This window comes from Gavia stellata, chromosome 10 (assembly GCF_030936135.1).
Source record: "Gavia stellata isolate bGavSte3 chromosome 10, bGavSte3.hap2, whole genome shotgun sequence".
NCBI lineage: Eukaryota > Metazoa > Chordata > Aves > Gaviiformes > Gaviidae > Gavia > Gavia stellata.
In genome coordinates this window covers 28,901,918-28,928,482 of record NC_082603.1, presented here as the reverse complement: position 1 = coordinate 28,928,482, position 26,565 = coordinate 28,901,918, and the positions used below count along the sequence as shown (strand labels likewise).

At 37.5% G+C, this 26,565-nt stretch overlaps 1 protein-coding gene across 1 annotated transcript in view; it reads left to right on the top strand.

The window, feature by feature from the left end:
• The window catches only part of FAF1 (Fas associated factor 1), a 174,620-nt gene that overhangs the window by 119,739 nt on the left and 28,316 nt on the right, over positions 1–26,565 (top strand). Inside the window, exons 13-15 of the mRNA XM_059822201.1 lie at positions 6,868–7,022; positions 20,537–20,673; positions 23,277–23,365. Coding sequence (XP_059678184.1) covers positions 6,868–7,022; positions 20,537–20,673; positions 23,277–23,365 — 381 coding nt within the window. The remainder of the gene's footprint in view (positions 1–6,867; positions 7,023–20,536; positions 20,674–23,276; positions 23,366–26,565) is intronic.

The window sequence follows — 26,565 nt, the reverse complement described above, 5'->3', positions numbered from 1 at the left end:
TTTAGCTTTTATTATTGTAGTTTTTCATTTCAAGTCTTTAGATAGTTAAGATTAACATACATGATGGGTATCTTTTTTCGTTTAGAGCAACTGCTACCATGATAGTGCCAGTTCTAGGTAGGAGAGATGGAATGAGGTCAAATGTAGCTCTACTTTAAAACCTATATATTTCTCTAGCACAAAAATAAAATAGCCAAGATGTAGAGCTCTCCCTTTAACAACCGGCATCCTTGGCAATGAAATCCCCATCCTGCATGCAGCCTGATCGTTCAGGGCATTGTGTGTTCATTTCCAAGGCTTATTGTATATACAACACAAGAAAATATTTTCATTACTGATTTTTTTTTTAGTTGGGTCAGGAAGAGAAAGAGAGACAGAGGTTTATTAAATTAACACATAAGTTGTTCTTTTGTGAAAGTCTTCCTCTACTTACTGTGCCAATTGGAAACAAGCATTTCTCTGTTATGTTAGTTTATGAAGAGCAAGCTTACTCTTGCTCAAGCAGCTACATTATCATAGAAATACCTAAACCAGATGCCACAGAGGAAATCTTACAGTGGAGAGTTTTAAACAAGATGTTTGGGGGAGGTTTCTTTGCAACTAAAAGCAGTTGGTGGGTGCCTTGTGTTCTGAAACATCAGGGGTGTTACCCTAACTTAGGGCAGCAGTCTTATTAGTACAAGATCTTAATTGCTATATTGAATCTCACTGAGCTATTTACTTGAATAATACTAAAGTGTTTTCTTCTATTGGAGGTTGTTTGCCTTTTCATTTTTATTGGTGGTTGCTACTCTTTTATTATGAGAAAGAATCAAGACATCTGCTTTACCTTCACCTTTACCTTTGCAGGAGCTCTTATCTTTATATATCTCTGTCAGATCACCTCCTGCTCCTCTCTCAACCTCTCTGTCCACTGACTTTTAATAAATATGTGAAACATCTCTCTTAGCACAGATTGGTATTGTCACCTCAATATATATTCCTGCATACTGAAAATGAACCACATTTTTCTTCTCCTTGAATTCTGTCTTTTAGGTTCAGTTTAGTGGCAGTACCATCGCTCTCACATATGGGTACTTTATCTCCTGAATACCTAGAAGAAAGTATGCTCCTTCCATGATTTGGCATGTTGAAATAAAAATTGGGGTTTTTTTCCTGGTGGTAGCAGAATATTCCTTCATACAGAGCTTTCTGTAGGATCATTTTTATCTGTGTAACTCAGAAAACTGTCCCTTGTTATTATCTCTGCTAATTAAGTTCATGCTGAACTTAATACAGAAAAAAGATTCACAGAGATAATTATTCTGAATTCTGTTAGAGCACATGATAGAAACAGCATTGACTACTCTCCAGTCTTCTTGTCTTAGAAGAGAAATGTGAAGTCTGTCCTTTATATGCTACTTTCAGCAGAGGAGAGAGTTTGTTCTGAATCCCAGTTGCAGGACAGCTCTTTGGTTTAGTCTTTGTCATCTTTTTTTCCCCATTTATTCCTTACATACTGCAGAGTGATGTCAAGGAGTAAAGCTTTGCCACCACGTTTTACTTTGACTCCAGGCACATTTCAAATCAAGTCAAATTGCTACTCCTACTTTTTATAAGGGGCTTGATCATATTGTGTATCCTAGGTGTGCTTTGAAAATACATCTGTAACTGAGCTGTCTGAGGGTCCTAGATGGAGAAATTACTACTTTGCAGATTCCGATTAAACATAAGTAACCTGAACACTAATCTACATGGTCTGGCTGAAACTGTAGAGGACAGGCATAGAAATATAACTCCAGGTTCCCGGGAAGAGTAAAGCAGCTGCTCCATGGTAGATGTCAGTACGTAAATTCCAGTTAAGTCCTGTGTTAGTCACCTACATTTTCTTTCCAGTCGTGCTTTGTGTGTGTGTGTGTGTGTGTGTTAGCAGTTCTGTCCTTTCATTCTTAAATTAATTCTGAACTTGTGGATAATTGTTGTTTAGAAATTTTTGCTATGACATACCAGCTTAGGAGTCTCACTGTGTGCCTGTGTGCCCTTTATTCTGCTTCGTCTTTCCTATCTGAAAGATTAGTTCTGGGTATGGCTCTCTCTTCAGCGTTCTCTGCACTTGATATTAAGTAATAAAAGTTTATTGAAATTGTCTGCCACACTCTACATTTCCTCCTCTTTCAAAGCCTATGATTTGTAGATCTTATTTGAGTTTGGTTTTAATTACTGGATATTCTTTGCATTATGTAAGATATCACTACAAGTTCAATTGATTGAAACAGAGATACAACAGTATAATAGGATCAAATATTTGGAAGATGAAAGTAGACTAAATCAAGCATAAAATAAAGCACAGATTTACCTGGGAGAGTGGTTAGCTGTTTGAACAGCTTATCATGGTTCATATGGATTCTCCATCACTGATGGTTTTTTGAGACTAGGTGTTTTACTGAAAGATAAAATTACTGAATGATTAAATTAGGAATTACTTTAGGGATGTCTTACGCCATGTATAATACAAAAGACCAGATCAGAAGATTACAGGAATCATCTCGCTCTCACTTTAGGAACCTGTGAGGTAAAGTTTATTTCAGATTGCCTTGGTGTTAGGGAAGGTTTGCATTCTGCTTAGGGAAAAAAGATTGTGCCTGATAGAGTAGCTGTGTCCAAGAAGGCTGATCATATTATCTCCAAGATCACCTTAGAGAGGTGGATCAAATTGTACACTTCAAAGGCTTAAAGATGTACAAATGTGTCCCTTTGTTCATTTAAATTAGCTCTCACTACATAAAACCTGGAGGAAGAATGAAGATCTTGATTCATTAGTCTACCAGCTTGAAAGAATATTCATGCCTCTAGCACATGTTACATTGTGAACATTTTTGTCTCAATTATTGCTTGAACTTGTGAACCTGAGATTCAAAAATAACCATTCAGATCAGTGTTTTTGCTGACCCTTATGACTGTATCACTATTCTCATTCTAGTTCATATTCTTCTGAGGTATCTAAGTTATTAGGAACTGGCTGAGAAGCTTGGCTATCCCATTACTTGGTGTTATCAGTTTTGTTTCTCAACCTCATGAAGAGCTGTGTTTCTTTCTGCCTCAGTGCCAACTTTTCCTTCATTTCTTCTAATTCTGTACAAAATGCATTAACTTTTCTGAAGTTCCAAAATGCAAAAATGGCTAAGTGGGTAGCATAGCCATTTTGGTACGTAGGACAGCTCTTTAATGTGTTTGTCTCATGTGTGGGATTGTATGTGCACGTTAGATCTCTCGGTCAGGTGCATCAGTTTATGTGGCAGGAGGCTGCTATACTTTGGACGATGTGGCAGAGAGGTTTCGTGGTGCAAGGCTACAGCTGGCAGGACTGTGCCTCTCAGGGGGCTGCCCTGCTGCAGTACAGTGTCCGTCTACAGCCCGCGTTTCCTTCCAGGGTGCCACATGCCAGGCATATGCCATCAACAGAGCAAAATGAGGCAGGAGAGAGCTGCAGTGCTTCACTGCAAATGCACAGTGGTGGGTGTGAGGCAAGGGAGCAAGCAGAGGCACAGCTGAGCCTCATGCAGTCTGAATGCAACAGAGGTTGCAGGAAAAAAGTGCTTGAGGGCTGGAATTTTTAAGGTATTTTGATAGCCAAGATGCTGAAAACAGTTAGCACGTCTTTCTCATGGCCCTTTTTCCTCTGAAATAAAAAGAAACCTGGAGCTTAGAGTTCAAGCTTTTAGGACCTTAAGTCTTATTGACTTTGATGAGACTTACACTCCTGAGTACGTTTGTAAATCCAGGCCCCTTTTGAAAATTCCAGTGTATGGCTGCCTGATCTTCAGCATTCACGTACTCTGAAAAATACATCTCTTGATGGCTTAAGTTCCTGAAGTGCTAAGGCCTTTGGAAGTCCATCAGCTATTCGGTACTTAGAACCTTTTCAGTATCCCATACCTTCATAGGGACTAGTAAAAGTTCTTCCCCATCGGATTTTTTTTCTTGGTTAAAATTTTACGCAAAAGTGTATAACCCCCAGGTCATTATATTTTTGAGAAATTCAACACAGAACAGACTAGTGCTCCATTGGTAGGCTGCTTCTATGGAAGTCAAGATTGTTCAATAGTTTAGTAAGCCTATTTTATTAGTATTGACTACAAAATTCCCAGTATTAGTCGTCATAGAATCCTAGAATTTACTCTGATTTTTCAAAGGCTTGAAATAAAACCAACAAAAACCTGCTTAAAAATATATACTACCATGGTTAGTAAAAAAAAAAAAACCAACACACAAACCAAAACAAACAAACCAAATGCCAGAAAAACCCACCACACAACAACAACAACAAACTCCAAGCCATAAGCCTTTTGCAATAGTGCATTTTTCCAAGGAAAAAAACATCTCTGGCTTCCACTAAGATTTTTCAATATCATGTTTCAGCACTTCAGTTTCTTCTGGTACCTCTTTTCATTTGTCCTAGCAATACTGCTATGCCTGACAGCATTTTGGATGAATTATCAGACACAAGTACAGTCTCTTATATGTGATGGAGTTTAGTCTCTGCATGGTGAGATTTGTTGATGCAACAAAAATTACATTCACTTGTTAAGTAGCTCAGTGTAAGCACCTATTGTGTATGTGCCTGTTCTGTTTACTAAAATTTGTCCCTAAATCTTTAAGCCTAAAACTGTACATATTTTGAAACATTCCGTTGTATGGAATCTCATATTTAACAGTTTCATGGGGTTGTTTCTTTGGAAGTAAAAGTGTTTCTCAAGAGCCTTTTTTTCTATCTGCTCCCAGTGAAAAGAGGAGAGCAAAGCCATCCGCTTACCACAAAGGAGTGCCACCACAAAGGAAAGATTAAGGGTTTAGAGAGAGGTCAATGTGGGTTTTTCTCTAACTAAACACTTTCCTAAAGTTTCCTTGTGGAAAAAATAATGAAGTCATCTCAGAGTTTTTAAAGAATTTTTATTTCTTTTTCACCGTCTGCATTCGCTTGTCTTCTCAGCATGGATGTTTAATCTTTCTAGGCTTTGTGAATTGGTCCAAATGAATAAGTGGTGAGCTGTCTCTCTAGGAGCTAGAGGCTTATTCTAAGGCCCTAATCACTGAGTAAACACATCTTTGCCCTCCCTCTCTTACAACTGCTATATAATAGTCGAGATTCTAGCACAGTAACCTGGATATTGCAGGGATCGACGCTTTGAAATGCAGAATGGCTGATCCTCAAAAACAGACAGTGCCTGATCTTCCCCTGCTTCTTTCTTCTTTTAAATTAAATATCACCACAGAAATGCTGTTTTATTGCTTGATATTGTGCATCAGTGCCCTGGATTTTCAAGTTTAGTTTCAGTCAACATTGTTGGCTGCACTTATATGGATCTCTGCATGTTGGGCTTATTAATGGCCCTTCCTGGCCCATGTGTATGTGGTTCTGAAGAACATTTAAATTAAATCAGACAAACATGAATGCAAATTACTAATCCCTTTCCCAAAGTCTAATGTTCAAATGTATTCTTCTTTCTATAAACAGTCATTAAGTTTTGATAACAAAGCCAGTATATGAAGTGATAGCCATACAGGTTTTTTACAAAGACAGCTTGTCTCAAAGTTGCATCTCATGTCTTGCTATATCAATACACATCAATATCTAGCGTTCAGTGCTACTTCTGATGAAGAGGTTTGGAATTATTTTAAATAAAAGTCTGAAAATAGCATTTACCATATTGTTTCAGCAAATATGTTCAAGCAGGATTTTAAAATAAAGTAAGTAATATATATGGGTATATGGGGGAATGGAAAGTTGTGATTTTTCTGAATGGTATTTATAATTCATTGAATGCCAGATATAGGATCATGGTCCCTAACTAGCTCTTCGTTTCCCTGTATTTTTCTCAGTCTACTTTCTATATTTACGTACACATAGACTCTCTTTCCAAAAGGTGGTCTGAGATTATCATGGGGACACAGCACAGCTCTATGCTGCTGGCAGTGAAGCTCAAATATTACTTGATAGGGTTTCAGAAGAACACAGCACAGAATATTTTGTTTCAAGAGGCCACGAACACCATCCTCAACATCTAGTCTTTGCTAACATGGTAACTACGATGAGATAGATCAGCACTCAAACTCAATGTGGGATTTGATCCATGTCTCCCGTACCCCTTCCTTTGCGTCTTACGCGTTCACACTGCTGGGGCGGCTACCTTGCTCCTTAGCTCCGCAAGAGATGTAGCCAGCTGGGCTGACACATGGCCTTATGACCAGCTACGCATCAACTTACAAAGTACGTGAGAGGCTGGTATGCGGTGGGCCTCCCCACATCATACAGCTGGATGGAGAGCTGCCAAAACATCCAGCATGTAGCGTCGCAGGCTTTGGGACTGTAGGCAGCTGTATTCTTACTTACTCATTTTCCTCTTTATTTGGCTACAGATGGGGTGATAACAATACACTGTCATTTTTTCAGGTTGTTTATAATTGTTTTGTATCGTAGATGCTGTTGTATCAAGAGATGTGTTCCTTGCTCAGGGAATTGTTCCAATTAAGTTACTTTAGTGGGCAGCAAACCAAAAAAGTTCACTCATTTCTTAAGCTAAGTCTGTTAGTAACGTTTTTGGTTTTCATTCAAATGATGTTATTTTCGTGTTCTAAGCATATAATATGTTGTGTTTTGGTACCTGAAATAAAATATTAGGAAGCATTGAGAAGATTTACAGATTTGGAGGGATGGACCATTTGACTTGAAATCTACTGGGTTTCTTTTCCCTTGTGTGTGCACGTTGAGGTACTCGGCACCCTCAATAAACACTATAGGGTGTACTAACACACAAATCTGCAGCAGTAATTTTAAATTACTAAATAGCCTGAGGAAGTTTTCACTCATCTTTTCTCCTGTCTTTTCAGAGAAAGCTTCTTGCTATCTACCTCCACCACGATGAAAGTGTACTAACCAATGTCTTCTGCTCACAAATGCTTTGTGCTGAATCTATTGTCTCCTATCTGAGTCAGAACTTCATAACCTGGGCATGGGACATGACAAAAGAAGCAAACAGAGCAAGGTAAGACTCTTTGGACTATGAGTGGAGCAGGTTTTCTCTCCAGGAAGACCCTTATCTCTGTGTCATCTCTGTGTATCAAATCTTTTGTGGCTTGATACCTGTTTGAACTAAAAACTTCATGCTTGTTCTTAGCTGATCAATGAAGCTGTGCTGGCTGACATTCCCTGAGAATTGGACCATCCTCATTTTCATGACAAAGTGACTTCTTATTCCTGTGCAGGAAAAAGTAGTTGAAGAATTTTTTTTTTTTTTTTTTAGTTTATTTTGCAAACATCGTTCTAGGAACGTGTCTTCCCAGTTTTGCATTGCAGTGCCGTAATATTATGTGACACTAATTGTATGTAAGTAGGTGTAACTGCATTAGAACTGTCTGGGATAATAACTACTGTTGTTAATGAAAATCTTATTTAAAAAAATAACATTCATGTGATAAAATACTATTAAAAACAGATTATGCAAAAAAGTAAAAGCTTGCCATTCATATGAACTTTCTTAACTACAATTTTCTTACAGAACACACCTTTGGTAATGTTCAGATATTTTGATAGGTTTTCATATAATAAAAGCTATCCTATGTCTTACTCATCATCATTTTGCTGATGAGTAAAGAAATAAAAAACCTGTAGATTCCACCTCCTTCTACATCTTTTGCGTGTTACCAACTAATTTTTTTACCTTTATATTAAGACCACTCTCTCCTTTAGTTATTTATCAGTTTATCATAATCTATTGAAAAGAATGATTTTTATGATTTTTCCTATAATATTTAGAAATCAGACTTGTTTCATTTTCTAACTTGGACCTTATTTCATCACCTTTATTTACACAGAAGACGACTGCTTGCCAGGATAATGTCTTGCATATAATGAGAGTTATTCTAACTTTTGAACAAAAGATGCAACAGTCATTTGGGCTGGGATAAGGTTGCCACTTTTTTACACAATTCCATTGATTATTGAACAATTAAATGTACATATTTATGTTTCTTTCTCTTGTGGTTTGCTGGAATAGAGCATTCGTGCATTCCAATTCTTAAATATGTTGATTATAGTTAATATTTCCTTACTGAAAGTGGGCATGGAGAACAGAACAATCTCTTTTTCTAATACACTTTTTAAATTACACTTGTGTTTCAGAGGAATTCCTCACTCAACCTTCTGCATTTTGTCATTGGACGAATCCGCAGATATGTTCCTAATTTAAGTTATTCTAGAGAAGAGTTAAAGATTATGGAAAAAAGCAGTCACAAAAACAGAAAAAAAGTTTTTTAAAAAAGAAAAGAGAGAGCAAGGAAAAAGACACATCTAGGTTCTTTCATGGGACCAAATACATAGACTGGAAAGTTGCTTAAGTCTTTTGGTATTGCCATTCATGGGCAGTAAGGAGCCTCCTCCTTTTCTTTTATCCCACAAGTTGGTGTAGAAGGAAACACTATTTCTAAACCATCTGTAGTGGCTAAGTTCAGTTGACTGCCTGCTGTTCTATTGTTTGCTTTTCTATTTAATTCTCTAGTTTCTTTTATTTTACAATGACAAAAAATTGCAGTGTAGTTTCTTTTGAAAAACTGTGTTTGAGGGTTTTTTTATGACTGACGATCAACAGCCATGTAATTGCTTTGTTGTGTTTTACTAAAGAAATCTATTAAGTAGCACAACTTTGATACACTAGTAATAAGAGTTTGCAGGTTACAGAGACACCTGTGGTGACCAAAGCGACAGAAGCTGCTTATTAGAAAGAGCCTGTACAGCTGTGTCCTATTAACTCCTTATGACACTTCTTAAAACACAAAATAAAGGGCTTGTTTAAGGCTTTATAGCTATTCTCAATGAACCTAGTCACCGATTGTGCAGTACGATAGGGTTTTTAAGCCTACATTTTTTGCTTTCTATTGACAACAACAAAGAAACAGTCATATTAACAGTGAGGTCAAAAAATAGTAAGGGGTAAACAAGGCACGCTAGCTCAAATTAGAATAATTTCTCGGTTGTGTTTAGTGTCACATCCTGCTCCTTAGACTGTGATTTCTTCAGGGGAGGCACGATGCTTCCTTCTCCCTTTGGACAGTGCCAATGCACTGTGGGCATTCCCATAAATAAATACTCAGTATCTCTGTTTAATTACTACCCTTCATTATGTGATACAACAACAGTGGTCTTGGAGCCTATTCTGTTCTGTATCCCTATGAATACAGTTGCATGTAGCTTTTTGAATGGTGAGAAGACAATGGCAACAACAGAAGGAACTGATTTTTGCATGCTGGTGTAGCCCAAGAGCAACTTACTTGTACTGTTACAATTGCGTTAGTGGAAAAGCCAGGGTGGGAAGGCCCACTTTATTTACAGCAATCAATAGGGACACCTCAACGTCAGTAGTAAAATACAGGCTTTCACTACTGTAGCATGACATGAATGAATTCAAACAGACATAAATACTTTCCTCATATAAGCCAAAAAATCTTGAATATTCTGATTTTTTTCCTTGTTCTTTGTTGTCCTCTTTCTGACATCTATGGATGTCATTCTGTTCCAAAAACAGACTTAATAGTGGTTTCCATTTTTCTCATTAATGAAATGAGGGTCCATCCTAAACACTGTAGAACAAAATCAGCTCCAAAATCTTGTCGTTTTTCCTGACGTTTAATATGTTTCTCAGCTGACGCTGATGTAGGGACGCGCTTAGAATCCTGTGTTAGTGTACATTAGCACTTTTCAGCTGGAACCTCTCAATCTTGTTCCTCATCACCCATTGCAACAGAGTGAAGAGAGTTCTCTAGGTAGGACTAGAAGGAAAAATGCCATGTGCAATCGCTAAGGTAACTATTAGCAGTAGTGCAAAGGCATAAGCATTATGACTTTGGGAGTCAGATTTTTAAAAATTTCTAACTACAGCCACCCAGGCCTGTTACTTTGTCAAACTGAAGGAGAACGCTAGTTAATACAGTTAGGATGTTGTTTTGTTTCGGCTTCTGCAGCTTTTAATTGCCTCTGACATAAGGTTTGCAGGAAAGGGAGCAATTACTTTGGGCGAGTGCTGCAAATTATGAATCTTTTTATTACTAGAATAAAAAAATAATAATAAAAGGTACCAAAATAATAAAATAATTAACCTTCATTTAGGAAAATAACATGGTGTTTTTATAATACTGTTAAAGAATCTACGTGAAAGCTTCATCACCTGCAGTTTAGACTTTTGTTTAGTGGGCAACTGTTTGGTATATTCTTGTAATTTATGTTGTCCATGGTAAAGGAGGGAAAAAAAACCCACAAAGCTACAGGTATATCTTTTACTTTCTTGTTATATTCCACTCAATTTGGGGTGAATCGTCAGCTTGAAAATCACTGTTTCCTTTCCCATTGCTTGCTATGGAGACTTGCTACCATGCCACTCCAGACAGCAGAAACATGCTTACCAGAGGTGTCAGGGCGGTAGTAGTGGTGTTTGACAGCAGTGGTGTTGACAACCTTTTGGTCTGAGCACGCGGCTGCATCAGCTCACCAGCTGCATCGGGCCACCGCATGGGCTAAGCGATTCCTCAGGTTTCCAGAGAGGTTATGGGACAGATTGCAGGAGAGCCAGACATGAGCAGCTATAGTTCTGGCACTTTCTGACTTCCAAGAGTTGACTAAATACCATTATTCTAATATAATTATGGGCGTGTGTATGGGAGGTGTGTATATATATGTATGCAAGCACATGCCTCACTAGTTTTGTTATTTCATTAATATACATTAATATAATATATTTGTATCCAGGACAGATACATAGTGAATATATATACATATATCTATGCCTACACATGCACACATACACTTATGTTTGTACACACAGCATTTACAAACATAGATTATGCATAATATTAACAGATTTCCAACGTACATAACGTTTGCCAAGCAAAGCAATGCCGGAACCATAAAACAGTGACTCAAATGTCTGTAGCAACTTTTTAGCTTTTGCTATCGTTGCCCTTGGGCCCTGTATTTCAAGGCGTTGCCAACTTGTCTCAGCTCTGATGACAGGTACTTGTTAGTTTTAATGTTCAAATGATAGTTTTTCACTTTGCTTAAGCTTAGGAAAGAGTTAATTGACTAAAGCGCTTCTCAGCAGCAGGTTGTCTTCACCTGCAATTTCCGTCATTGAGTAATTAGCCATATTCACAGTTGCTGACCCTTAATACTAACCTACTGAATGATGCATGCCTGGGTGAAGACCAGTTGACCATATTACTGGAGCTCCCCAATCCTGTTTGATCCTTCAGCAAATATATTGCAGGTGTGGGGTCTGTGAGAGCTGGACTTGGTGAGTTAATTTCTCACTGCCTCTTCAGGAGTGACCGTAGATTCTGTATATGTTACTTGCAAAACCGTCGGACGTGTTCTTTGGGCGCTAAATCCTTAACAGGTTTCACAGAACAGTGTGAAAACCTTATCTATTGTATTTTGCAATATTTTATTTAATTTACTTTAATAGCAATACAGTGCCAGTCAATAAAAACAGGTCAAAAGTCTAATTAATGTTTTAAAAATAAAGGTTCTCAAACACCAGGCGAGTTTGTCATTTTCTGTATGGTTTGTTTTGAGGAGGAAGAGGAAAGAAGGTGAGGAGGGAACCCTTCTGTTCCATGATTACATCCCACCCGCTCATTTTCTCCTTTTCTCCTTTGCTTTTGATTTTAGTGGCGGTCTTAACAGAATGTCAAGATCAATTTGCAGCATGGTTTAACTCAAGGTTTGCATTCTGCCAGCAGCAATTGTCCTAACGAACAATGCTGTGTGTTCTTGTAACTTCAGAAGCTTTTAGAAGGCTCATGGCAAGGGCAGCATCTAATGACTTTATTAGTGTAGGGTTTCAAAATGGGCTCAGTAATTGTTCACATCTCTTTGTCATCTAGTCATAATTACTGCATAGTATTGTTCAGGGTTGCACTTGTGAATAGTTTCCTAATAGCACTGAAATGAAGAAAAAAGGAAAAGGATAAAAGGTGATTGTCTCTTTAGATGGAGAACAAAACAGCCTCTATATAGATGGTGGTTAAACTGTTTATTATACACCCACCAGAAAAGGTAAACTATGCCTGCTTAAATATTTATATACTTCAAGGTAATTTCATGTTAGTAGTCTAAAAATGTCCAAATTTGGAAAACTAAAAACCAGCAGAGAATGCATTTTAATCTGATGGTGATTAGTAAGATATGGATGTCTCCTTAATATTCAACTGTAAATAGAAAGTAGTCTCTCTGTTGATGTGATTAAGGTTTTCAGTGCATTGTTTCATATGCCTATAGTGATGCTTTAAGGTCATCTGGAAAAAAAGTATTATTAAAACCACAGGAATTAACTAAACTGATACATTTGTAAGCAAATGTTTTAAGTCCCCACTATAAAACCAAATCCTAAAGCAAGTTCTATCCCACTGTACTCAAACTACAGCATAGTTTATTAAGCTTGTTGAACAGAAAAGGTGAAAGAATAAAACTCTCTAGTGTCCTGTGCAAAAGAAGTGAATGCAGAAGAACAGGTAGTCAAGACAGACTTGTTGGGCTGCTTTGAGGAGGAGAAAGACGTCATTCACAGGTCCATCTAAATACAGGAGTCCACAACTGCACCAGTGAAGTCTAGTGCCGGATGGAATTGAAGCTGTAGAGAAGTTCAGATGCATCTATGCGTCTAAATCAACCATCAGAAGAAATAGTTGAGCTGGCAGAGTCAGAATGTTTTGTACCAAAATGCAGCTGAAAGGTGTGAATTAATCTCTTTGGTACTGCCAGGTGCCTGATCGGCACAAAGCTCTCAGCAGAAGTGCAGGTGCCCATCCTCTTCCTTTAGGTTAGGATGACTCTGCTTTGACCTCTCTGCTCTTCTTTTTGTCGCCATTCTGATTGTTTGTGGGTCTCGGAGAGCTGCAAATAAGCGTTCTGTCCGTGCTTGGCCAGAAGGTTCAACTGTACCTGCGTCACTCGGGACCAACGGTTGTCTGATCTAATCTTTGGTGTGAGGGAGTTTTCTCAGCATTTCTCCATAAACAGTTCCAGTACTTGACTTTCGCTGCCTTTAGGCAGTTCACGCTAATATTTAACTGAAGTTTCTCTTGCAGCAATCACTGACAATTACATGTTGGTCCACTCAGTAGACAATGAGGTATTGTCTTCCTTTCTGCTGTTGTGTTCTTTGGACTTAAATGGTGCTATTTTTTCCTGCGATTTTCTTAGACTAAGCAACTGTGATTCCTTCAGTGTTTCCTTGTAGCTTGTCCTTTTGTAGACATTTGTTACTGCAACCTTCATGTGATCCTTCTGTAATGGGTCCAACACTTTTACTGATGCACTGCGCCTAAAACTGCCTTCTCAGTGGTAAATACAGAAAGACGATTATGTCATGTTGTACAAACCATGCTCCTGTTTACTCACCCCAGTATGATGCTTGTCTTCTTCACATCATGACTTTTCTTCTTCCCTTACTGCTTGATTCTTTTTCTGTATTTGTGGAATTGTCCCTTCTACTCAGACTTTCATTGGCCTTGTTGAATTGCTTTTTACTTGTCAGGACGTTTCTCCGATTCGTGAAGATTAATCTGAATTCTTTTAGTGACTTCCAATGTGCTTGTAGCTTCTCCAACTTTACTAACATTTGTAAAGGAACCAAACATACTCTCTCTTCTTATGTAGGTTATTATTAAATCCACCTGTAGCAAGCCTTGGATATTCCTTAGCAAATCATGTATTACAAGCCTTTCTAATATGATAGGCAATAATCAAAGCTACCACTGTCATGCAAGGGCATCTTGTGTTTTCTGTTTTTAGTACAGTGTTTTAGCAAGGGATCCAGGTATATTTTATTTATACTTTCACCAGTGATTTTGTCTGGTGTCCAGTGGTATCTGAAAGGATGGATTAATGAGTTTCTAGAGGGATGTGTTTTAGACTAAACGGGGTTATAAAGTATTTACCTAATCTGTTTGAACCTTGCAGGATGAAATTAGATCTTCCATGTTTTATGAAGAGATAGATAACCCACTCATCTAGGCTTTACTCTCGCATAAAGAATAAGTGGATAAAATCATGCTTTTTACATCTGAATCCCTGGATATTTAGCATGTGGATACTAAAGAGGATATCCACATCATTTGATTCAGGCTGCTTTATACATCTTTAAACTATGCCTTGTATCTGTTGCTCATTCCCCGTTGTGTTTGAGTCAACAGTTAGGAGCCTACCAGTATGGGTAAGACAATAACTCTGCATTATGGAGGCTGTGGATAGCAAGCTTATTTTAATAAATCATTTCATGACCTCAGCTTTTACTTTTTTAAAAAATGTAAATACCTAATACAAAAATGTTATTTTTACATTAACATTTTAATGAGTCTTATGTTGACTTTGCACAGTATATAATTATTATTAAAAATAATCAGAAATCTTGCATATTTAATATTAATCATTGTTTTCTTCATGCTCAAGAAAGAAGTTACATTTTTTTCACAGCCGTTTCTGAAGTTTTAAAGTTTCTTAAAGTAAGGTTGGCCTTGGGAAGTATCTGACCATAAATAAATCACATTTCTTATGGCCCAAAATCAGCCTGGTTATGGACTGAACACCAGTTCAGACTGAAAGGGAATAGATGTTTAGAAGTCGTTATCAGATTTTGTCCTGCTGCTGCTTTTTGAGCAGAACTTCAGGCTGAGATGATATAGAAAAAAACATCCCCAGTGCAGCCTTTCTGTTAAAAAGTCCTTTGCAAGAAGCATAGTGGGCACCATGTGCCAAAGGGCTTCATTTTAGGAAGAACTTGCCCAAAGTTTTCCCACCCGTGTGTAAAAAACTAAAAGTAACTACAGGAATATTTATGTGAGTAAGACTGCAACAAATAACCAGATCTCTGTTGTTTATGTTGGTACAGAAAACAAGGAAAAATTGGTCTAAAATCCTATACAATTTTTTATATTCATTTTAATACATTTTATCCATACATTTGAGAGCAGAGTTCACTCTGTAGGGAAGAGAACTTCCCCTTTAGTGCGCTAGACAGATTTGCTAATACAATTATTAATTAACCCTAAGGTGCTGGGGAGAGTTTAAGAAAAGCAAAAGCAAAGGAGAGCTTTCAATTTCTGTTTGAACATCCAGAAAACATTCAAAATGTAGCATCAGTTGTCCCTCTTTGCACATTCCAGGGGTACACTACAATGTACGATACGCAGCTTGCTCTGCATTAGTTTCCTTCTGCAGGTTTACCTGATTAACCAAAAAGAGCTAGAATTAGCATTTTAGATTTAGTTACTCTTTCTGCAACTATACTGTGCCATGACTGCTTGACATTTTTATTTTATTCATAATGTCTTGAGAAGATAGATTAATTTGGGGATGTATGCAGAGCTATTCATGCTATCAGATTGTATCATGAGTTTGATTCCAGTAGGTAACTGAAAATTGATAGCACAACGGAGGACAGACATCGAGTAGTTAATATTTGGTTTCAGTGATGACTGGTAGGTTGTGTCCATGTCTTTCAAAGCCATGCCATTTGCCACTTTTCTGAGTGGAAAGAGAAAGGAGACTGAATTCCTCTGCTCTTTCAGAGTCCTTCCGCTGGATCAATGATCTTACAGGTAATTTCCAACCGTAATGATTCTGTGATCAAGGCCAAGGGCAGCAGGCAGCAGTGCTGCATTGCGCTGTGATTTTAATGGAAATGCAGAGGACTCTTACTGCTCAGAATCATCAATTCTTTGCTAAGTTCTTCCTTTAATTCCTCTTCAGTTCTTCAATTCTTTGTAAATTCTTCCTCTACTAGGTAAGAGTAGGAATCACTTTAAACCAGTTCACATTGGAATACAACATGACAGTTTGGGACTGGGCACCGGAGATGCTCTTAGCTTACTAAATTGTTTAAATTGAAATATTAAAGGAATATTTACATTTTTCTAAAGCATCATAGCTTTTTTGTTTGTTTGTTCATATTCATGGTGTGGTAAGGAGGGATCTAGCATAATCACGGATCCAAATTTGACTGCAGTAGATCCTGTCCATATGAATAACAAAAATGTGAAACAATGTAATACATGAGCAGGAGATACATAAAGAAACAATGAAATAATACCAGTCATTGTAATGATGAAGCCAGTCCCGTCAGGAACAGCTGCCATCTCCCACCTAGGGGTTGGCTTTCTCCTTTGGGCTCCCCCCCCGCAAAAAGCACTACATATTTTGTGGTGTAAATAGGTATCATATAGATCAAAAGCTTTCCAGAGATCAAAAAATATTGAGCTCTGAGATCAACACTTTTGATGATCAGCACTTCGGCCAGAGGTGGCCAATTTTCTTGTTAAAAATTAAAAGCTGCACGTTCTCACAAAACCATGTTATTGCTAAACCCCAGCGTTTACAAAGTTCTACATAGCACATCCGAGATCAGGAGCTCTGGCAGACCACAGACTTAAGTTGTAATAGGTATTCCCTTTGGTTTTGAGACTCAGTAATATTTTAAACTTTTTTCAGTAGATTTTTAAAGCCTTTATTTTTTCTTAATTGCCTTGTAGGAGCTTTTTTTAAGTACTGTTAAATAAATTGCATTTTATGACAAAATTACAAAAAAGTTATGCCAGGAGTGTACTTTAATATAATGTGTCACGTATTAGCTGGTAGGGAATGATAACGTTCTTCTCTGGGAACCTAACGTGCTACAAACACGATAACTCCTCGCACAGGTTATCTCAGAGTGCATGTGGAGGGGTAACTGCTGTGCAGTGATCAGCAACCCCCAAATTAACATCTTCATTTCACCAGAATAATTTTTCCTGTGTGCCCCTTTTAACTAAGGGGTGAACTATGTCTAAGAAGTAATACCTGTTCAATCTACATTTAAAAAATTAAGATAAGTTTGTAATTTTTTTAGGGTTTGTTTCTGTATTTGTCAAGCCATGGTCAGTGTCTATGTTTATTCTGTAGCTTGAATAAGTTCATTGCTAGCAAGTCATGAAAGAAGTAAAGAAATGATGCTGTCTGCCAAAACTATATTACTTTTCTTAATGAACTTTATTCTTGTAACTTTCAAGATATTTTTTAATGGATTTTTCCTTCATAAAATGCTTTTTTGCCGTTCTCATACTTCTCCCTCCTTGAATATTTTTGTAATTTAAAAATAAAAGGACTAGTAGGGTGCCATTTGCCCTCCCGTTCTGGCAGCGTTCCTCTATTTCCACTTTTGGTTGGAGATCACAGTAATCCAGCGTGTTGTGGAAAACAGTTCTCCCCGGAGGGACATCTGGCTCTTTGATGCACTCCACAGGCAGTTCTCTTGGCAGCTCTGGAGATGCCACTGGAAGATCTGGCACACTTCTGTTTAGATGAAAGTAAGAAAATCCCTTGTTAGTGATGTACAGAGTAGGATACTGGTTATTGCACCAAATTGTTTTGGTCCTACTCACATACTTCTGACAGTAAATATTAACACAGAGGAGATTTTTTTTTTTTTTTTTTTTTTTTTTTTGCTGGTTATGAATGTGGAAGAAAGTAAAAAGGTCTGCAAATACAGAATCAGTAAAGGCAGAGAAGGAAAAAAAAAATGCAAAATTAGTTAAGTAGTTGCAAAATCTATTAAAAAGGCATGAGAAAAACTGAACGGGGATCATGAAGGAAAATTCAATTCCAACCCATCTAGTAAAATGGAAACAAGAGACATGTTATGAGTAATTGCTGAGCACTTACCACTGACCTGGCGAAGGGCATGTGTTTGAGTGAGTAATTGCTGGTGAACAGGAGTTATACAGTGTAGGCGTTGGAGATGGCTGCTGCCATCTCTTTATTCAGTGCTGCATTGTTTGACTACCTTTACATTTTTGTTGGCTTTACTACATTTTAGTTCAACAGACAAGCAGGGTCTTAACTTGGTTCCAAAGGGCAGGATCTATTTTGATGGATCGTGTTAGTGAGAAGAGTTTCTCGGGTGTATTCGCTCTGCTCTTAAGACACACATTGATAACTACCAGCTGGTCATTCATTCTCCACGAACATCCTCATCACAGCTGCCCATGCTGCAATCTGGCCATTCATTATTCAAAGTTGGAACTGGTGGGAAGAAGAGTTGTTTCTCATTCCTCCCCCAAGAAAGACAAAGGCAAATCTGTGGCATTTGGGTCAGAATTGGCATGTGCTGCTCTTGCAACTGGTACGTGAGCGAGCTGGCCACTCTCCCTGTGAGCTGAGCAGATTGCAACAGCAGCAGAGGAAGGGAGGAGATTTGAAAGAGCAGGGTGGATGGCACCAGGGGCTTTAAGAAGTGGCCCCAAGAAAAAAAAAACACCATGATGTGAGATGTTGGCATCTGTTCTACTGTTACTCAACCAGGAAAGTATGTGTACCCTTACAACAGCCTGGCACGACATGCCATCTTCTGAAGCCAGGGAGCTGAAACCTGTTCCCAGCCTTGATTATAGAGGACCCTGAGGTATCATAGTCTGTTAGGTTCTGTGTGGTCAGCCAGAAGTTCCATGTATAAAAATTCATCTTCTGGAAAAAAATTATTTGGGAGGTCTTTTAAGGTACTGAAATACCTACTTCATTCAGAATTCTCTGCATGCAAAATCCATACCTATAAAAGCATATTTTGAGACTGAGTTATGGGCTGACTAAATACAGAATTGATGAAAAAAAAACCCAACAAACCAAACCAACACCTTTGACTAGTGCAACTCGTATTGTAATAGTCTCTTAGTTTCGTTCCTTCTAGCAGTATTCTTTACAGCACTTTTTCACCTCCACTGAAATATTTTATTTTCACATGAAACTCGAGTGCTCTTCTTCCATGGCATGTTGAAGACTGTTGAACACTTTTACTACGCAAGTTTCAGGAATTCAGTTCAATTGACCCCGTCTTTATTAATTTCAGGAGTGAAACCTTGAACGCACGTAAGTCATTTTGCCATGAAAGATCACCATTGACTTCTGTGAGGCCAAGATTTCACTTCTGTATTCCCACCTTGAAAAGCAAAAATTGAAAAAACATTATTTAGCTTAAGAGTTTATATGTCTAGACTTTACGGACACTTTATCTTTACCAGATGGTATGTCTCTACGTAGCTATTTCTGATATAGCAGTCCCTATTTGGCATTTTTGACATTGACTTTCTGTGTGATAGTTCTGAATTGCAGAAGACAGAGAATCAAGGAGGCAAGGAAAGGTATTTGCCAGTAACATTTATGGCTTCGAAATACTCACTGGCTACTCCTGCTCATTGCCTTCCATCCAGCTATGGCCATAGTTATACTACAAATTGTCTCTGAGGAGGGTTTTTTCTATACTTCAGATGCCTTGAACAAGCCCAAAGTTGTATTCATCAGGCTTATCAATTTTTAGCCATTTTATTAGATACAATATATATTGATTAAAAAAAATTACAATTTTGAATCTTTTCAGTATCTTTGAGAAGAAATGACTTGGAGCGCTTGACATTTTAATGCAGTTTGTCTTTTCAAATAGATTTGGCTTCTAATGCATGTGACAACAGGACTTTGCTCTTCAGTTAGAGCATACATTTCAGAGTAGTTGTTACCTAAAATATTATCATAAGGCATAAGAAAACACACGATTTAAGTTGCCTTTCATGAACATAATTAAGAATTAATAAGCCTGTACCAGTGGCTAGTCCTCAGAATTTCCACTGTTTTGCCTTTTGTGACCCGTGTTATTAAAAGTCCATTATTTTTACAGACTTTATTAAATTGGATCTTATTAAAGCATTCTATATTTGCATTTGGTCTTTCATAATTCATTATTATTATGACATTTACTTTTTACCATCAGATCTGAAAACATATCATAAGCTACCCTTTTCTCTTGAAAGAAATGCTAATTTCAAACAGTCCTCTAATGGAAGAGAAAAGCTTTATCAGTTTTTTCATTTATTCAAGATCGTGTTAAGAATACTAATGCTAGACTTCTGTATGCTAATATCTGAGAGCTTTTTTTGGTCAAAAGCTTAGAATTATTGTTTTTGGACCACACTGCTAAGTATGTCACTGGCAGGGCACTAGTACAAAAGAAAATACAATTCTGAAGTACCACGTTTTAATTCTATGACTGATAAAAACAATTCCTTGATCTTTCACTATTAAATTATGCTTTTGTATTAAATTATACTATTTTTATAGTTTGTCATGTTTACTAGATTATGGCTCTACTTAGTTTTTCTTCAGAAGCTTTTAACAATTGATTTAGCATGATTATTTAGGGGGGGTTAGTTTCGAATTATAGCCTGCAGGAAATTGAATTATCCATCAAATAAATCACTGTCTCAACCAGTTATTAATTGTTTTAATTTAGACAATCTGGGATCGATCATATTTGTAAGTATAATTTAATCATAAAAAGGGAGAAAGAGGTCTAGAATTGAATGCAGAAGCCTAGATGTTAAACAGTAGATAACACTCAGTTAAACTGCTGAATTTAGCATAATTTGGTTTTTTTTGAAACTAACTTCAGAAACGCCTCTACAATGTTAACTTTTTTTTTCCCCCACATAGGTTTCTGACGATGTGCACTAGACACTTCGGGAGTGTTGTAGCACAAACAATTCGAACTCAGAAGACAGACCAGTTTCCACTTTTCCTTATTATTATGGGAAAACGATCATCTAATGAAGTGTTGAATGTAATACAAGGTACAGTTCTTGCTTTACGTTAAAAGCAGGTCTTATGTGAGTATTGAAGCTGTTAGAAGACATCTTTGCTAACCATTTCTTTTTTAAGATGTTAAGAATATGAATTTATTTCACACAAGAAACTTTCAGTTGCCATGGTATAAATAGCTACTATTCATAAATGCGTTAATTAACATAGTATTAGAGATTGAAGTTGCCATGACTGTAGTAGAATCATAGTTTAAGTTTTCCAGTTTTTTCGAAGTAGAAGCCAAATCTCCTAAATAAGGAGCTACACCTAGTTTTCCAAATTTATATCCATATAAATTACTGATTTGCAAAAGATTTTGGCTGCACTTTTTGTGTAGTGCCGGAATGCATTTAGTTCTCTGTGTGTAGTTCCTTGTTAACATGTGGACTCCTGTTGCATGTAGTGGGCTAATATTTGAAGATGAGTTGCTATTTCAGACCTGCCTGCAGTGTTGAGACCCCAAATCGGATCAGAATTTTAAGTTGCTAATATAATCTCACATAAATGAAGCTTTCTGGCTTACATGAGCACTTCTTTCTGGCATAACCGTTCCTCTGATTTCACTGACAGCAAGATGACGTAGATGTGGAGTGATGCCCTTTGACTGCTGTTCTCAGTAACTCTTCAAATTAAAATACATCAAAGAATGGCTGCCTCTCATTTCTTCTGCTTTCTCCACAAGTTTGCCTTCATGACACTGTGTCCTCATTTATTTATTGCTTCTATCTAGCAATCTTTATTCTAATCTCCTTATTTTCCCGAGGGAATTCAGCCTCAGGAAATACTGCCTTTTGCAGACAGCATTACTGTTTCTTTCTGCATATGGGATTAATAATTTTCTTGAGGAATCTGCAGTGCTCCTTCCTATGGCCAAAATTGTGAATTTTGCACAAATTTTGTCTCCTTAGTGCAAGGTACAGCACAACACTAATTCATGGTACTTCCGTCACTTCAAAAACTTATTTCATACAAATAACCTTATAAATAGATTTTCTTGGGTTTGTAACTCTGCAGCATAGTTTAGCATGTGTGTAGCTTTGAGCACCTGTGGTATCCCACCGAAGTCAGTGGTGCTTACTGGCTTAAATTACTTCACTGTTTTAGCAACTTGGTGACTCAAAGTCACAATATAATGCAGCTTTATATTATAAAATAGCACAAATTCTTTCATTGCATTCATTAAGTTTTAATGATTTTTCAGGTTTTCTGCAAACAATCTTTTCAACTAAACTAAACTGATCATCTATTGCAGCCTTACTTAAATCTATTTTTTAACAAAAATCAAACGTGCTGTGCTTGTTATTTTCCCATGAATCAGGACACTGGTATCTTTTAACAATATGCCCTCAAATGAATGGTAGTCTCTGAAGTCATGCGTGTTGTAGCATGCGGGATAACATTTTCTGCTAAGGTAGCAAATGCTAGCAACAGGAACAATGAGAGCTTTTCAGGGCTGGGTGAGAAGGCATGTTTACAGAAGAGATACAACAATATAGAAACTTAAGTCCCAGTGGCGTTTATTGACATGCAGACTGTCTAAGTTTGCTTTCAATTTTTATTTTTCCCTGGGGTTGGAAACTATGGGAACAGTTTTGTTTTCTTTAGCGGTACTGTGGCTTCTGGTTAGTTTATTCTTTTTAAAATTTTGACCAGTATCACCAGTATAAATCTAGCTCTTGTTGGTATTGTTCTGCAAATGTCCAAAGGCTTCGGTTGGCAGGTGTTAAGAGTTTATCGTTTCAGACCATTTCTTATGGTCTAAGACCTTTTAACTTCTACGACAAGTGGCTCTAATGGGTAGTCTAGTCTTCAGTTTAAGAAGAGAAACCAAAGACTGAGTTTATCTTGGTAGGAAATTAAACTAATCTTTCAGTCTTACTGAAGACTGGAGCATACTGGTAGAAGACTGTGAGAGGAGGTATCTATTTTCCTATGCATGTGCTGTATTTCTTGATATATACACAGATTACTTACTTTTCTGCTATTATTAGCTTTACAAGTTTTATCAGAAGTAAATACACTGAAGAGAATATATTATAATATTTGAAGTTTTACTACTACTTATAGCTGAATAAAAATGCGTGCGCACGCATCCATTCCATCGCTGTATTCCACGTTTTTTTCCGTTTTTTTAAACCAAACCACCTGGATGATGCTGCTGCCAACATCCTACCTTTTGTTACTTGACTGAGCAATTGCTTCAGTCTGCCTGATTGTACCTGGGAATTCTAAAACTGTAAAATCAATTTTATGTCAGGGAACCCCAGATATAGGAAAGGTTATAAACCTTTCTTCTCACTCACATCAGTGATTAAAAGAAAAAATAGAGTTATTCCATGCAAGCACAAAAGCAATTGTTCACATTTGAACCACCTAAAATTTTAGTCTATGAGCAACATTTGTTTGTAAAAACAATTTTGAATTTTCAATAAAAAGGCAAACTTAAAAGCATTCTGTTGAGATACTTGCATTTTCTACTCTGTCTTTTTTTTTTTAAAGTCTGGCTATTTCTTATGGATCAATTCTAAAATGACTTCTTTTTTGTTTAATAACTTTAATGATACGAAGTTCAGCTGTCTTCCTTTGTTGCTAGGGAACACAACAGTGGATGAGCTAATGATGAGGCTGATGGCTGCAATGGAGATCTTCAGTGCCCAGCAGCAGGAAGACATAAAGGATGAGGTGAGCACTGAAAGTTACTGCAGATACCTCCTGGCTTCCACAAATCACTGGGGATGCAAAACTGACCAGATGTTTCTTTAGCCAATGAAGTTGGGTATGATGTGTTTTAGTGTCTCTTCCATCATCAGACATTACAAATTTTAAGTCTCCTTTGTGTATTTATTTGGGTCTGTCAAAAAAACTCCTCCATAGTGGTTTACTGTAATTTTCAGTTTGTTTCCTTTTTCTGAATATTAGTAATGAGTAACCATTTATATTTACAGTGGTATTATAGAGCTTAATATGCTCATACAAGGAAAGGTTTTTTCCCTAATGACCAGCTTCAAGTCATAGGTAGAAAAAAAAATAGATTAGATTGATATATCTTAAATGTGCATGTTTAAAAGCGGATTGAAAAGCAACCTTAACCAGAACTACGCCAGTTCTGAATCACCATTCAGAACAACGCAGAATGGGTAAGTGATGACCAGACTTCTCAAAAACAGTGTTTCAATTACATAGAAGTAGACACAGTGAGGTATACAGTTGAGAGATGTTTATCTGTTACTCTATAAATTGAGAGTGACATTTTGAAGTAATGAAGTACTTAGCTAGGAATTTATAATAATAGGTGTGTTGCCATTCAAGATTATCCTTATCCTGTTGTATAGACATTGATTGACAATATTTCACTAAACACATTCTTCACATTTAAATCTTGTATCTCATTAGTACGAGATTTACTGATTACGGTTATAGTAATATGAAGGCACGGTATCCACACAATATCTGTAGTTCCTTTTTTCTTCTTTATTTATGCTACTAATTCATTGGTAAAGAAATTTACTTTAATTTTGTTAATACCGAACACAAGTTTTAATACGAGGATTACAACAAAGATCCAAGGCACAATATAATTGAATTTTTTATTGCTTTTTAACAGGAATATGTCGCGTATGGGTTTTTTTAATGCTTTAATAAGAAGGTAAAATTCACATCACAGATGAGTTCCAAGAAAGGTTCAGAACTGGAAACTATAAAAGCTGACAGAAATTAAGAAAACAGAAGGAAAGAAAAGGATATAAGGGCAGAGAGATAAGAGCAAATAAGGGATAGGAGAAGGAACTAGAAGTAGGAGTGATAGGAGTGGAATAGAGGGAGGAACAAGAGACCAGAACAGTTGTCCAGAGAGGGGGAGATGAGTATTTAGGAGAGAAGGTGGGGGCAGATCAGATAGTGATAAACCCGTCCTAGGAGGATAAAACCAGCTGGGTTTGCAACTGAGCAAAATATGAGTGTAGGGGAGTCAAAGCTTAAAGAAAGAGAAGACTGGGAAGCCTTGAGGCCATGATTGCAGAACTGGGAACTGGCTTCTGTGCCCTGAGCTACTGTGGGTCCTTCTCTGGATGGCCAAGTACAGTGACAGTCCAGTAATGTATGTCCCCACAGTGGTGATACGGATATCTCCTGACTTCTTACTCTAGGTGCTCTACTTACTCTTGAGTGTGTAGGGAGAATGGAAAATTAATTTTTATACATTCCTCTAAAATCCACCTTTGTCCAAGTCTTCTGTAGTCTTTTCTCAGATTTCCTTTTGTTTTTCTGTCACTGAGAGCACCAGTGACATTTCTTCCCCAACGGGAGTTTTTTCTAACACACTTTGACATTCAGAAAACTAATGGAAAATTTCATAAACTTTGGGGGCAGCTTTCCAGGTGCTATGGGTTCTATACACAAATAGAGTATTTACTTATACCTTGGCTCCACTTGTTACAAGCACACCGAAAAGGTGATCTCAGACACTTTCGCCTTTGAAGCAGGAAGTTTAAAAACAAAAAAATGACCTCGCTTTATGAAATTACTATTGCAGAGAAGGGAGTATTTGACAAGCAGTCTGTGCTCAATAGAGGGCTTTAGCCTGAAAAAAAAATATTGTATTTTTGTGGTTTGCTACATAACATGTAGCTTTCTTGTAAGTCTTGTACTTGACAACTTCAAGTGTTCAAACATCAACACCTTTTCTTTTTTAAGATCTTATTGCAGTTGGTGCAATTTTTTCCCAAATATTACAATAGCAAACAGGATACAGAGTCCGGTTTCTGTTACTGTTTTCTTAGTAGCAACAATAAGCCATCATAAAACCACAAGAAGATAAGCAGAAAATTCTTTTGTGTTTTAAAAAGAGAAGTCATCTGTATAGCTTTGCTGTAAACAGAAGTGTGTGTGAGAGAGAAATAGAACTGGAAGCACTTGTAAATAACAGCATGAAATCATTAATGAGTCAGTTTATGCAGCTGAACTTCTCCACTTTGGATTTTTTTAACTTGCATGCACATGAAAGCTTCCAACACAGCTATTGCGTAATTCTGTTCAGCACAGCATGTTTCGCAGTGCCCTCTGATGGTTACTTGGGTACAGGATGACTGTTACCACTGCCAGCTAATTCGCAGTGAGGCTGGCTGTAGCTGTTCGGGCATCGCTTTACAGTCAGTTCCCTGTCACTGATCATCGACTGATAGTGTAGGCGGGATGCTCACAACAGTGTCGCCGACTTGACTCACTTTGCTCAGGTGAGATACTTCATTAGCTCTTGGTAATAGTATGGTTAGCTAAATCCTGTGCTTTTGTGGCCGTGTATTAGTAAAATTTACTGGTGTAGCCTCATAAAATTTTAGTCAGGCAAATTTGAGGCATTTCTATAATGTCAAGTGCTAAAATGCCATCATTTAACCTAGCATATGTGCAGTCGTAGTAGTCCAACGTACCTGTCTTGAGGTACAGTGGTGTGTAATTTAGGCACCCATTTTCTCTCCCAAGCTTTCTTAAAGGCAGATCAATCTGCCATCCCATTCTTTTCCCTGCCCTTCCAAGGCTGCTGGGCCAACCGTGAACCATTGGGCCTGTTGCTGCCTGTCAGCTGTGTTGACCAGATGACATTTTGGAAACCTCCTGCCTGTTTTGGACCACACTGTCGACGTGCCATTGTGGATACGTGGCCTAGCTGTCATGCTGTCCCTTTTTATAAGGTTGCTACTTAAATTGCCATAGTAACAAGCCACAAATAGTAAAATACGATTAGCTGTGTACCGACATGCCCGTGTGGCACTTCTGATAAGAAGTGGCCAATGGATAATTAAATGGTGGGTTCAGTGGCATCAACGGCAGCAAGAGCAAGACCAGCTGGCCAGGATACAGTCCCACCCTTGCCAGTGCAGTCAGGT